A 13,532-nucleotide genomic window follows, 5' to 3' on the forward strand; every position below is an offset into this window, starting at 1 on the left:
AAGAAAGCAAAAGCTGAGAGTAGCCATATGTGTACCCTGTACTTCAGGAAAGCCAATTTTAATAAACTCAAAACAATGGTAAGTAAGGGTCTATGGCTAGTAACCCTAATGAGAAAAAGGAGTTTCTAAAAAAGGAAATTCTAAAAGGCACCATGGCAAACAATTCCATCAAGAAAAAAGGGGGGAAGACAGCAGAAGAAGCCAATGTGGCTTCACAAAAATCTTAGAGATGACCTGAAAAGGAAAAAAGGACACATACAGGAAGTGGAAGGAAGGCCAGGCCACAAAGGAAGAGTACAGACAGGTAGCACAGAATTGCAGGGATGGCGTCAGGAAGGCTAAAGCTGAGAATGAGCTGAGGTTAGTGAGGGATGCCAAAAGCAAAAAAAAAAGCTTTCTTCAGGTACATCCATAATAAAAGACAGAGAAAGAAATGGTGGTACAGCTGCTCAAGGATTATCAATACCTTGGCACAGTCATTAACCAAAATGGAGACAATAGTCAAGAAATCAGAAGAAGGCTAGGACTGGGGAGGACAGCTATGAGAAAACTAGAAAAATCCTCAAATGCAAAGATGTATCACTGAACACTAACATCTGGATCATTCAGGCCATGGTATTCCCGATCTCTATGTATGGATGTCCTATCTGGACAGTGACGACCTCGCCTCAGTTGTTCATGCTCTGATAACTTCTAGATTGGACTACTGCAACACGCTCTATGTTGGGCTGCCCTTGAAGACTGTTCGGAAACTACAGCTAGTCCAGAATGCAGCGGCCAGATTGTTGACGTGGACCAGAAGGTCCGCTCATATAACACCTGTTCTGGCCCGTCTGCACTGGCTTCCTATTTGTTTCCGGGCTAGATTCAAAGTGCTGGTTTTGACCTATAAAGCCCTACACGGCATGGGACCGCAATACCTGGTGGAACGCCTCTCCCAATATGAACCTACCCGTACACTACGCTCAACATCTAAGGCCCTCCTCCGAGTACCATCCCATCGAGAAGCTCGGAGGGTGGTGACTAGAGCTAGGGCCTTTTCAGTGGTGGCCCCCAAACTGTGGAACAGTCTCCTCGATGAGGTGCGCCTGGCGCCGACACTACTACCTTTTCGGCGCCAGGTGAAAACCTTTTTATACTCCCAGGCATTTTAAAGTGTATTTTAACAGCATTTCTGTATTTTGGACATTGTTTGGTTCTTTTGTTGTTTGTTTTGTTTCTTGATTTATTGTATTTATTGTATTTATATATTGTGCTGGTTTTTATCTTTTTGTACACCGCCCAGAGAGCCTCCGGGCTTAGGGCGGTATATAAATTAAATAAAATAAAAATTAAATAAAATAAAAGTTGGACAGTGAAAAAAGTGAATAAGAGAAAAATCAACTTATCTGAAATGTGGTATTGGAGGAGACCTTTGCTCATACCATGGACCATGAAAAAGACAAATAATTGGGTGTTAGAACAAATTAAGCCAGAACAATCACTAGAAGCTAAAATGATGAAACTGAGGTTATCATGCTTTGGACACATAGGGCTTATCCACATGGGAGCAAAACATCATATTAAAGATGCTGCTTTTACCTCCATTTTCTGTTTGCACAGTCCACATAGGGGACTCAAAGCCAGCTGCAAACCTGGTGCTTTTCATTCACACTGAATGGAAAGGATTAATCACACAGCTTTCTAATGACCACGCCCTCTTAAGGTCAAAATTTCACTTCCTCTGGTTATCTTGGGAACTGAGCATGCTCAGTTTGTTCCAGCATTTCATAAAGTGCAATTATTTGTATTTTCACTGCTACAATCCATCTGGAATGCAAATATTTGCTTGAACAGTGTTGTGCTTTTGTGCACAAATTAGGAGAGAAAGGGGGGGAAAGCACAGTTTGCAGCAGGCTTGCAGAATGGGAGCCAGCAGCCAAACAGAAAATGAAATGAAAGAAGGGAGGAGGAGGGAGGAGGCATGGAGAGGGGATTCAGTGTGATTGACACACCCACCTAAAGCATTGGAGTAAAGAGTCTACAAGCACTCACAGGTATGAACTGAAGTCATTTTTACCTTCCCTTTTCAGATTAAAAGAGCATTGATATACTATGGATTTAAATGGGAAAACTGTGACCTAGCTGCTGATTGCGTGCAATGTTGTGTGATCCATGCAAATTAAAAGGGGCTGTGAGTAGCACCAGATGCACACTAAAGCTCTGTGTGAACCAGCCCATAATGAAAAGACATGATTCACTAGAAAAGACAATAATGCTGGGAAAAACAGAAGGGAGTAGAAAAAGAGGGAAGCCAAACAAGAGATGAATTGATTCCATAAAGGAAGCCACAGACCTGAACTTACAAGATCTGAACAGGGTGGTTTATAAGAGATGCTATTGGAGGTCGCTAATTCAAAGGGTCGCCATAAGTTGAAATCGACTTGAAGGCACATAAGAAAACAGCCGCTCAATGAGGATGGCAAAATGATAACAGATGACGAAGAAAAGGCAGATGTCCTACTTTAGCTCAGGCTTCTCCCAAAAGAGGGTCTATGAAATGGGGCAGGATTACAGCTTGAAATTGATAGACAAATGGTCAAGGAATACCTAATCACTTTGAACAAGTTCAAATCTGGAGGGCCAATGAACCTACATCCTAGAGTATTGAAGGAACTGGCTGAAGAACTCTCAGAACCACTGTCTATTATCTTTGCAAAATTGTAGAGGATGGGTGAACTGCAGATGACTGGAGGAGAGCTAATGTTGTCCCTGCCTTCAAAAAGGGCAAAAGGGAGGAATCTGGGAACTACAGACCAGTTAGTCTGACATCAATCCCTGGGAAAATTCTGGAGCAGATTACAAAGTCTGTCAGCACCTTGAAAGCAATGCAGTGATTACTAGAAGCCAACATGAATTTATCAAGAACAAACCTTATCTCATTTTTTGATTGGGTAACCTCCCTGGTTGACTGTGGGAATGCTGTGGACATAATATATCTCGACATTAGCAAGCTAGTGAAATGTGGGCTGGATGGAACAACTATCAGGTGGATCCACAGTTGGCTACAAAATCATACTCAACGAGTGCTTGCTTATTTATTTATTTATTTATTTATTTAATTAATTTGTTAGACGCCCATCTGGCAGAGGTTAATCTGCCTCTCTGGGCGACGTACAACAAAATACAATACAGTACAATCCATGTAAAAACAATTCAAAAAGCAAACAGTATAAGTAAAACTGAATAAACCCCCACGGAACTATCCTCTGCCACCCTAACCCCCTTTCCAAGCCTGGTTAAAGAGCTAGGTTTTCAAGGCCTGACGAAAGGATAACAAGGAAGGGGCCTGACAGAGGTCAGTTGGCAAAGAATTCCAAAGTGAGGGAGACTTACTTATCAATGGCTCCTTCTCAAACTAGGGAGAGGCAACGAGCAGGGTACTGCAGGACTTGGCCCTGGGCCCAGTGCTCTTCCAACATTTTTATTAATGACTTGGATGAGGAGGTGCAGGGAATGCTTATCAAATTTGCAGATGATACAAAATTGGGAGGGATAGCTAATACCGTGGAAGAATGTAACAAAATTCAAAGGGATCTTGACAGGCTGGAGCACTGGGCTGAAAACAACAAAATGAAATTTAACAGGGACAAGTACAAAGTTCTACACTTAGAAAAAATGCACAGTTATAAGATCTATAAGATATTATAAGTTATAAGATGTTATAAGATGGGAGATAATTGGCTCAGCAATATTTCAGGTGAGAAGGATCTTTGGATTGTTGCTGATCACAAGCTGAATATGAGCCAACATTTATTATTTATTTATTTATTTATTTAGTTTAATTTATATACCGCCCTAAGCCCGAAGGCTCTGTGGGCGGTGTACAAAAAGATAAAAACAAGCACAATATATAAATACAATAAATACAATAAATAATAAATAATAATAAAAAAACAATAACGAACCAAACAACATCCAAAATACGGAAATGCTGTTTAAAATACACTTTAAAATGCCTGGGAGTATAAAAAGGTTTTCACCTGGTGCCGAAAAGATAGTAGCATCGGCGCCAGGCGTACCTCATCAGGGAGACTGTTCCACAGTTCGGGGGCCACCACTGAAAAGGCCCTAGTTCTAGTCATCACCCTCCGAGCCTCTTGATGGGATGGTACTCGGAGGAGGGCCTTAGATGTTGAGCGTAGTGTACGTGTAGGTTCATATTGGGAGAGGCGTTCCACCAGGTATTGCGGTCCCATGCCGTGTAGGGCTTTATAGGTCAAAACCAGCACTTTGAATCTAGCCCGGAAACAAATAGGAAGCCAGTGCAGACGGGCCAGAACAGGTGTTATATGAGCGGACCTTCTGGTCCGCGTCAACAATCTGGCCGCTGCATTCTGGACTAGCTATAGTTTCCGAACAGTCTTCAAGGGCAGCCCAACATAGAGCGCGTTGCAGTAGTCCAATCTAGAAGTTACCAGAGCATGAACAACTGAAGCAAGGTCATCACTGTCCAGATAGGGACGTAGCTGGGCTACCAATCGAAGATGGTAAAAAGCATTCCGTGCCACCGAGGCCACCTGGGCCTCAAGAGACAGGGAAGGATCGAAAAGAACTCCCAAGCTATGAACCTGTTCCTTCAAGGGGAGTGTAACCCCATCAAGAACAGGATGAACATCCACCATCTGAGCAGAGAAGGCACTCACCAACAGCGTCTCAGTCTTGTCTGGATTGAGCTTCAGTCTGTTAGCTCCCATCCAGTCCATTATCGCGGTCAGGCAACGGTTTAGCACGTTAACAGCCTCACCTGAGGATGAAAAGGAGAAATAGAGCTGCATGTCATCAGCGTACTGATGACAACGCAGCCCAAAACTCTGGATGACCGCACCCAGCGGCTGCATGTAGATGTTGAAAAGCATGGGGGACAGTACCGATCCCTGCGGGACTCCACAATGGAGAGTCCAGGGTATCGAGCAATGTTCCCCAAGCACTACCTTCTGGTGACGACCCACCAAGTAGGAGCGGAGCCACTGCCAAGCAGTACCCCCAACTCCCAACTCCGTGAGTCTTCCCAGAAGGATACCATGGTCGATGGTATCAAAAGCAGCTGAGAGATCAAGGAGAATCAACAGAGTCACACTCCCCCTGTCCCTCTCCCAACAAAGGTCATCGTACAGGGCGACCAAGGCTGTTTCGGTGCCAAAACCGGGCCTAAAAACGGATTGAAATGGATCAAGATAATCAGTGTCATCCAAGAGCCCCTGGAGCTGGCCAGCAACCACCCGTTCCAGTACCTTGCCCAAGAACGGAACATTTGCCACAGGTCTATAATTGTTCAGGTTATCTGGGTCCAAAGAAGATTTCTTCAGGAGTGGTCTCACTACCGCCTCTTTCAGGCAGTCAGGGACCACTCCCTCTCTCAAAGAGGCGTTTATTATCTCCTTGGCCCAGCCGGCGGTTCCGGTCCTGCCAGCTTTCACCAGCCAAGAGGGGAAAGGGTCCAGAACAGATGTGGTCACCCGCACCAGTCCAAGGATCTTGTCAACATCCTCAAGCTGTACAGACTGAAACTCATCCAATAAATAAAGACAAGACCGCGTTCTGGATGCTTCGTTGGAACTCACTGTCATAACATTGGAGTCTAAGTCCCGGCGAATGCATGCGATCTTATCCTGGAAGTGCCTCGCGAACTCATCAAAGCGGGCTACAGATGAATCCATAATATCCCGAGGGCCAGAATGTAAAAGCCCTCGTACAATTTTAAAGAGCTCCGCCGGGCGGGAGAGAGATGCCTTAATTGTGGCAGCAAAATATCTCTTTTTTGCTGCCCTCACCGCTACTATATACCGCTTAGAAGAAGCACTTACCAAAGCATAATTGCATTCGTCAGGAGTTTGCCTCCATCTGCACTCAAGCCTCCTCCTCTCTTGCTTCATCACTCTCAGCTCCACGGTATACCATGGAGCTGTATGAGCTCTACATAGGAGGGGGCGCATGGGAGCGATTGTGTCAACCGCCCAGGTCAGCTCCGTATTCCACAATCCAACCAGGGCTTCGACAGGAGCGCCAGTCTTCTCAGTCAGAAAATCCCCCAGAGCCCTTGGGAAACCCTCAGGATCCATTAGTCTCCGGGGGCGGACCAATTTAATAGGTCCCCCACCCTTGCAGAGGGAAAGGGTCGCTGTGAGCCTAAACTTCAGCAAGTGGTGATCTGTCCATGACAATGGGGTAGATGACAAATCCCCAACCACCAGATCACCATCTCCATGCCCAGTGGTGAAGATCAAATCAAGAGTATGTCCCGACACATGCGTTGGGCCGGTAACAACCTGAGACAGCCCCATGGTTGTCATGGAGGCCATGAAGTCCTGAGCCACCCCAGATAAAGCAGTCTCGGCATGGACGTTGAAGTCCCCGAGTACCAAAAGTCTAGGGGACTGCAACAGTACCTCCGAGACTACCTCTGTCAGCTCAGTTAGGGAATTTGTTGGGCAGCAGGGCGGGCGGTACACCAACAAAATTCCCAGTCTGTCTCTCTGGCCCAACACAAGGTGGAGACACTCTAAACCAGTCGTCACCTGGACAGGGTGCTTGGTGAGTGAGAAAGAACTCCTATAGACCACAGCAACCCCACCTCCCCGTCCTTCAGTTCTACCATGATGCTGAACCGCATACCCAGGTGGGCAGAGCTGGGAAAGAGCAACGCCTCCCTGATCGCCCACCCAGGTCTCAGTTATACACGCCAGGTCGGCAGCCTCGTCCACAATTAAATCATGGACAAGGGAGATCTTATGGTGAACCGACCTGGCGTTTAACAACAGCACATGGAGATCCGAAGGCTGACTGATAGAACAACCATCAGTCCTGGGGATGTGAGGAGAACCGGAACAAGTCACAGACACTACTTGTCTGGGACGAGTTCCCCTTATCTGGCACGTTCTCCTCACAACGCCATACCTCCCATTACCCGTCACTACGCTAATTGGGGCCCCCGAAAGTCTCCCCGGTCACTGTATAATACTCTCTCCCAGGCACATATTAAAACAAATAAAACTCACATATACACACACACACCAAGTCACGGACACTCACACAATGCACATTCACACCAATACACACTAAATTCACACACACACATGACATACACACACACAATCCTCACTCATATAACACAACAACATTAAAATAATAAAGTGCCAGTAGTGATGGCAATGTCCACACTCAGGTCAAGGCAATAGCAGCCGCAGCAACAGCGTCCACAACGGTTCTAGGCAAGCGACAGATGACAATAGCAGGTGACAATAGCACACAGCAATCGACTGCAGCAGCTGATAGAAGCAGGCAGCAGATGGCAGCAGCAGATGATAGCAGCAGCACAGTGATGGTATTAGCGTCCTCTCCCGAGCGACAGCAACCCTATCCAGGCCAACGACCGCAACAGAGATCCAGACAGCTGGGGCCTGGTCCTGCAAGGTGCCCACGTGCAGAGCAGGAGCCCAAGAAGGAGAGAGCAGAGATGTTGGCCAAGCAGCAGCAGCAAAGCAGGCAGATGGCTCTCCCTCCCTGGGCGGTGATGGTCCTCTTCCCTTGCAGGCAGTGGGTCTCCCAAGCCCCGTCAGCCAGCCGGCTTATATATCCCCTCCAAAGAAGGGACAGGTGGAACAGTATCAGCCACAGCTGGCTGAGTACCTGGGGCCTGGTCCTGCAAGGTGCCCACGTGCAGAGCAGGAGCCCAAGAAGGAGAGAGCAGAGATGTTGACCAAGCAGCAGCAGCAAAGCAGGCAGATGGCTCTCCCTCCCAGGCCGGTGATGGTCCTCTTCCCTTGCAGGCAGTGGCTGCAAAAAAGGCAAATGCTATTTTAGGCTGCATTAACAGAAGTATTGTTTCCAAATCATGTGAAGTATTAGTTCCCCTCTATTCAGCAATTATTATGCCTCATCTTGAGTACTGTGTCCAGTTCTGGACACTGCACTTTAAGAACGATACAGACAAACTGGAACTGGTTCAGAGGAGGGCAACAAGGATGATCAGGGGACTGGAAACAAAGCCCTATGAGGAGAGCCTGAAAGAACTGGGCATGTTTAGCCTTGAGAAGAGAAGACTGAGGGGAGATATGATAGCACTCTTCAAATACATGAAGCATTGCCACACAGAGGAGGGCCAGGATCTCTTCTCTATTGTCCCAGAGCGCAGGACACAAAATAATGGCCTCAAGTTGCAGGAAGCCAGATTTTGACTGCACATCAGGCTCCTGCTGGGAGGAAGGACGGGATATAAATCAAATAATAAATAAAATAAATAGAGCGGTAGGACAATGGAACCAATTACCTAGGGAGGAAGTGGGCTCTCCAACACTAGAGGCATTCAAGAGGCAGCTGGACAGCCACCTGTTGGGTATGCTTTAATGTGGATTCCTGCATTGGGCAGGGGATTGGACTCGATGGCCTTATAGGCCCCTTCCAACTCTATGATTCTATGAAACTGAAGTAAGAAAATGTAGATTCTAGTCCCACTGTTTTCAGTGATGCTTGCTCCCAGGGAAGTGCTATAGGATTCTAACCTTCATTATTTAAAACTTTATGTCTGATAATTACCAGGCAGTTGTTCCAGACAATTTATTTATATATTTATATACATAACATATATCCTGCACCTTCAACATAATTTTATGTTCCCACAGCAGCTAACAGAATAGTAAGAACCAAAACAAGAATAATTAGATGATTAACTAATTTAAAAGTATACAAACTAATACAGCAAATACTAAAGCAGCAACATGCAAATAATAGTAAAAGCAAACCGCTGTTAAAAATTCTTACATGAGCAGTTTTTTAAAGCCTGACACCAACATGATTACAACAAGGTCTCCAGGCAGGCCTCCTTGGGAAGCACATACCAAAGGCAAATTGAAGGCACCATCAAGAAGGCCTTGCCTTGTACAGTTCATCAGTCAAGCAATTTTCTTACTTATAATGATTAACCATGCATGTTTAGGCAATAAAAATACTATTGCAACTTTTAAATGTGACTGTATTTATAATAATTTTGTGAGGTATTAAGTTATTTTTTGCCACTGTTCCTTTACAAATCCATACCATCCAACATTTCTAAGATGGAAATGGGGACATGCTTATAAAGCCCCTATTCTTGTACCAAGGCTTACTCCTCTCTTTCCCATCTGTTTACACTAAGAATGGGGAATCTGTGACTCTCCAGATGTTGCTGGAACAAAACTCCCATCACCCCTGATCATTGGCCATTCTGGATGGGGCTGATGAGAGTTAGTCCAACACCATCCGGATGGCCACAGGATCCCCACTCGAAGTTTACACATTACTAAAGGTCAGAGGAAGTCAGCCCACACCAAGTCAAACCACTGGTCCATCTTATTCATCATTGTCTTCTGCACTGATTGGCAGCAGACAGTTTCAGACAGAATTCTTATCCAGTTCTGCCTGGAGATGCTGGGGACTGAACCTAGGGATGGAGAAGAAATCCACAGGACTTGGATTCCAGAACTGACTCACAGGATCTGATCTGCCCTGATCATGACTTGGATGGGATCATAGAGTCTTCTGAAGATCTCCTTCTCAGTCTGAGGACTCCAGTGCTGCATGCCCTCTGTTTTTTAACAATTTTTTTTTACTGTTAAAATGCTTTAGCAGAAATTCTCTAGCCACTCACAGGATGGAAAGGGTAGCATAGCAGAGTGCATTTACAACAGAACTGGCAAGTCCCTCTGGGAGCTACAGGACTTGATGACATACTGTCACTCTCAAAAGAAGTTGTACAAACAAACAAACACATGGCTTGTCCCTCTGTAAAAATTGTCCTGTTGCTCCCAGAAGTACTTATTTATTTATTTATATTTCCATTTATAGGCTGCTTTCACACTGGACTTAATTCCGTTGTTCTGACGATTTCTTACCTGGTAATTTGCGCATTATATTTGTTCTTTCACATGATGCACAAGCTAGCTCCAGAATTCTAGTGGAAGTTTAGTGCTAATTTCCGTGATAAATGATACCAGAAATAATCCGTTAGCAAGGCTGGAAACCCGGAAGGTTGCAGGAGTTTATTGCTAGCTGCAGCCGCTCATGTGACAGGCATCCCAGCATGCAGTGTGTTCCCACCCTTTAGTCGCACTGGTTTTTTGTTTTGTTTTGCCCAATGAACGTTGTACTGGTATTCCGGCATCGGTGCAGATAGCAGCAGCATTTCCCACACATACCCTTGTCTTGATACAACTAAAACAATTTAAAAAGTCAGATCCTAAAGGGAGAAGGCTTTCATGGCGACGGGACGAGATCTTAGACCTCCTACACAGTGAGGAAGACTGCATGGGTGAGGGACTAAAACAAGCCGTGTGAAAGACAGTTGCGCAAAATGCTGGTATATCGGCTGAAAAAGCTGCTGTTCCTTAACGCAACAGGTACTGCAGTGTGAAAGGGATTTTAGAAACTGGGACAGAAGTGCTACCTTTTTAATCCATTAAACTAACACAATCAGCCCCATGTGTGAAAGCAGCCATAGACCGCTTACTATCTGACAGATGTCAAAGCAGTTTACAATAGAATACACAAGGTACAATAAAAAATCAAATTAATTTATAAAACAAAATACATAAATAATATCTGTATACAAACACAGTATAAAGCCAGAGTAGGCCACAACGGACCCAAGTGCAAAAAATTCAAACACTAGAATTCCTTGCATGGGCCTCAGGAAGAATGTATTTGCAGCTGATACTCTCAGCTGATACTTGCTGTTTCTGTTGTAAGGGTGCAGTACCGTGTTACCCACTCCATCCTGTGAGTGCCTGGAACATTTCTGCTAAAATGTTTTAACAGAAAAAAGGTTTTAAAAAGACAGAGGAGGTGCAGCACTAGAGCCCACAGACCGTATGCACTCACTTAGGAGTAAGTCCCATTGAACTAATAGGACTAAACTAAGAAGCACCTGCTACATCTCCCCAAAGGGCACACAAGGGGCAAAATAGGGGCAGGTTCCAGAAAATAGGGACATTTGGAATGTATATAAATCCAATCTGAGCATAGGCTATAAAAAAAACTTTTTACTGGATCCTACTTATTGCAGACTTGGCTTGCCTTTTCTTGACTACCCATCACGATTCACCTGCTGGTTAGATGTATGAGAGAAGTGATAATCAAGTACACATTATTTGGTAGTTGACTTGCTGATAAGTGGGCTAGTGTCATGAATCCTTATGTAGCCAAAATGGCACCACCCCCACAGAAGACAGAGAGGTATCAGCAGAGAACCCTGAGGTTTGCATAAATACAAAAAAATTGAGGGGGGGAAAGCCTAAAGGGGGAGCAAAACAGTCCAGTGAGGACTGTGCAGAGCTTGGAAAAGTTACTTTTTTGAACTACAACTCCCATCAGCCCAATCCAGTGGCCATGCTGGTTTCCAGGTTCTGGGACTGTGCATGCTTAGGGAGTACAGAATTCTGTCTGTGTGAGGGGAAACAGAAAACCAGTGAGAGAGGGAGAATAGAATGGAGTATCCTGGAAAAGGACAAAGCTGGCGCCCTGAACAGGAGCATCCCGCACTGCAACATTGTATTGCAGGTTCCACTGGTTTGTCTAAATATGCTGCTGTACCGCCATGTTTTCAGGGTGGCTTGCAGCAAATACAAACATGGTATTCTGTTTTATTTTGGGACTTACTGTTTACAATCCCGAAAATATCCTGGGACTTACTGTGTACAATCCTGGAAATATTAACATTCATACATAAAATACATATTGAAATGTTAACAGTTCTAACCCGAGAGTTTTTCAGTCACCACAATGAAGCAAAAAAACTTTTTTATTAAGCATTTATAAAATTCTCTTTCCCAGAAATGTGTGCTCTATTGGCCAGAGAAGAGAGGGATATATGGAAAAGTGGAAGTTCTTGTTAACAGCGTGCAAGAATGTGAGAACTATACTGTCCGCAACCTTACATTAAAGGTAATACGAGGACTGATCATTCCTGGTTTCCTACTGTATCTACTTGTGTCTTCCTTTTAGTGAGTAATACAATTTACAAAATACATTATATGGTTCATCATAAGTATGCACCATTATTTTCAGCAAGGAAGCCATTCAAGACATGTCAAACATTATTGGTACACATCCTGGCCAGACCACAAAACTCCAGATAGTGCTCAACCCCTTCTACAGCTCATGCTGGATGTCGAAGAGGACAGGATGGCATCAGCTGGTAGAGGACCTGTAATTGTGCATTGCAGGTAATGTTCTCTTTTTTAAAAAAAAAAAAACTTTTGCAAATTCAGTGAAGCAGAATTTCTGGAGGATAGGGGACAAATCAAACCCGCAATTACTATATAAGGATGCTTTTTGTTGGCATCCTTTTCCTGGTACCACATGATAGGAACATAGGAAGCTTATATTGAATTAGATCATTGGTCCACCTAGCTCAGTACTCTGTACAGTAACTGGCAGGCAGCCGCTCTCCAGGGATTCAGGCAGGAATCTGCCCCAGTCTACCTGGAAAAGCTGGGGGTTGAACCTGGGACCCGTTGTGTGCAAAGCAAGTGTTCCAGCCGCATATATAATTCTAATACCAAGCAAAGAAAAATGAGCAGAATAATATGCATGTGCAAAGCCTCCCAAGGTCTTGGCTCTGCAATCACTCAAAGGACTTAAGTCCCTCTCCACATTGCATCTCTTCCTTAATGTGTCATGCCCCCTGCTCTGCTATTTAAAAGAAGCTAGGCAGCCGGCAGGCCAGCCAGCCACAGAGGTGGCTTACTAATAACATGGGGGCCTAATCCCGCTCCCCCAAGCAATTTTTTCTGGCTCCCTATGACCCCTACCGATTTTGGTGCTGGTAGCAAAAAGAGAAAGCACTGAGGTTGGTGGACAGATTTAAACTCCACCCATCCCAACGTCCTAATGGTGAAACAAATAACTCCCTCCCCAGTCATCAGATTTATTATTTGAGAACCTAGGCAGAGGGGTGATCAGGTGATCTGCACAAAGAAGAAGGCTGTGTCTGTGCAAGAATTTGGAGTATCCATACCCACCACAGGCATTTTCCCCTGAAGGTTGGCCAAGGGTTGGCCCTCTGGCTGAAAAAGGTTAGCTGACCCTGCTATAGCAAAGTTCAAATGCTTCAGTAAGACCTTCACAGAGCTACAATTCCCAGAATTCCCTGAGAAGACAGATTGATTGTTAAACCATGCTGGGAATTGTGGCTCTTATATGAGAATAGGGGTCTCCTAACAATGCTTAGCCCCTTTAACAAACCAAAGTTTAAAGTGGTATGATACTGTTTTAAACGTATAGTGTAGATGGGGTGCAAGTCTCAACTTTTCTTTACAACAAACTTTACTTAACAAAGAAGCTGCAAACTTAGGCAGCAATCCCCAATTCCTTTTCTGTAGAGGATTCCCATTCCCACCCCAATGTGGCTAACAAAATTTCTACTAGATTAGAAAGAATTATAGTCCATACCTGCTCACAACAATGCACCATCTATACATATCTCACAGGTTCTTGAATTGGGGGCACATTTCTCCATT

General features: G+C 44.8%; 1 protein-coding gene across 1 annotated transcript in view; it reads left to right on the forward strand.

Annotated features, from left to right (window-relative positions):
* PTPRR (protein tyrosine phosphatase receptor type R) overlaps window positions 1-13,532 on the forward strand; it is a 191,062-nt gene that overhangs the window by 173,360 nt on the left and 4,170 nt on the right. Inside the window, exons 11-12 of the mRNA XM_061637817.1 lie at window positions 11,845-11,955; window positions 12,079-12,236. Coding sequence (XP_061493801.1) covers window positions 11,845-11,955; window positions 12,079-12,236 — 269 coding nt within the window. The remainder of the gene's footprint in view (window positions 1-11,844; window positions 11,956-12,078; window positions 12,237-13,532) is intronic.

The sequence above is a fragment of the Rhineura floridana genome, chromosome 8, assembly GCF_030035675.1.
Source record: "Rhineura floridana isolate rRhiFlo1 chromosome 8, rRhiFlo1.hap2, whole genome shotgun sequence".
In the NCBI taxonomy this organism is placed as follows: domain Eukaryota; kingdom Metazoa; phylum Chordata; class Lepidosauria; order Squamata; family Rhineuridae; genus Rhineura; species Rhineura floridana.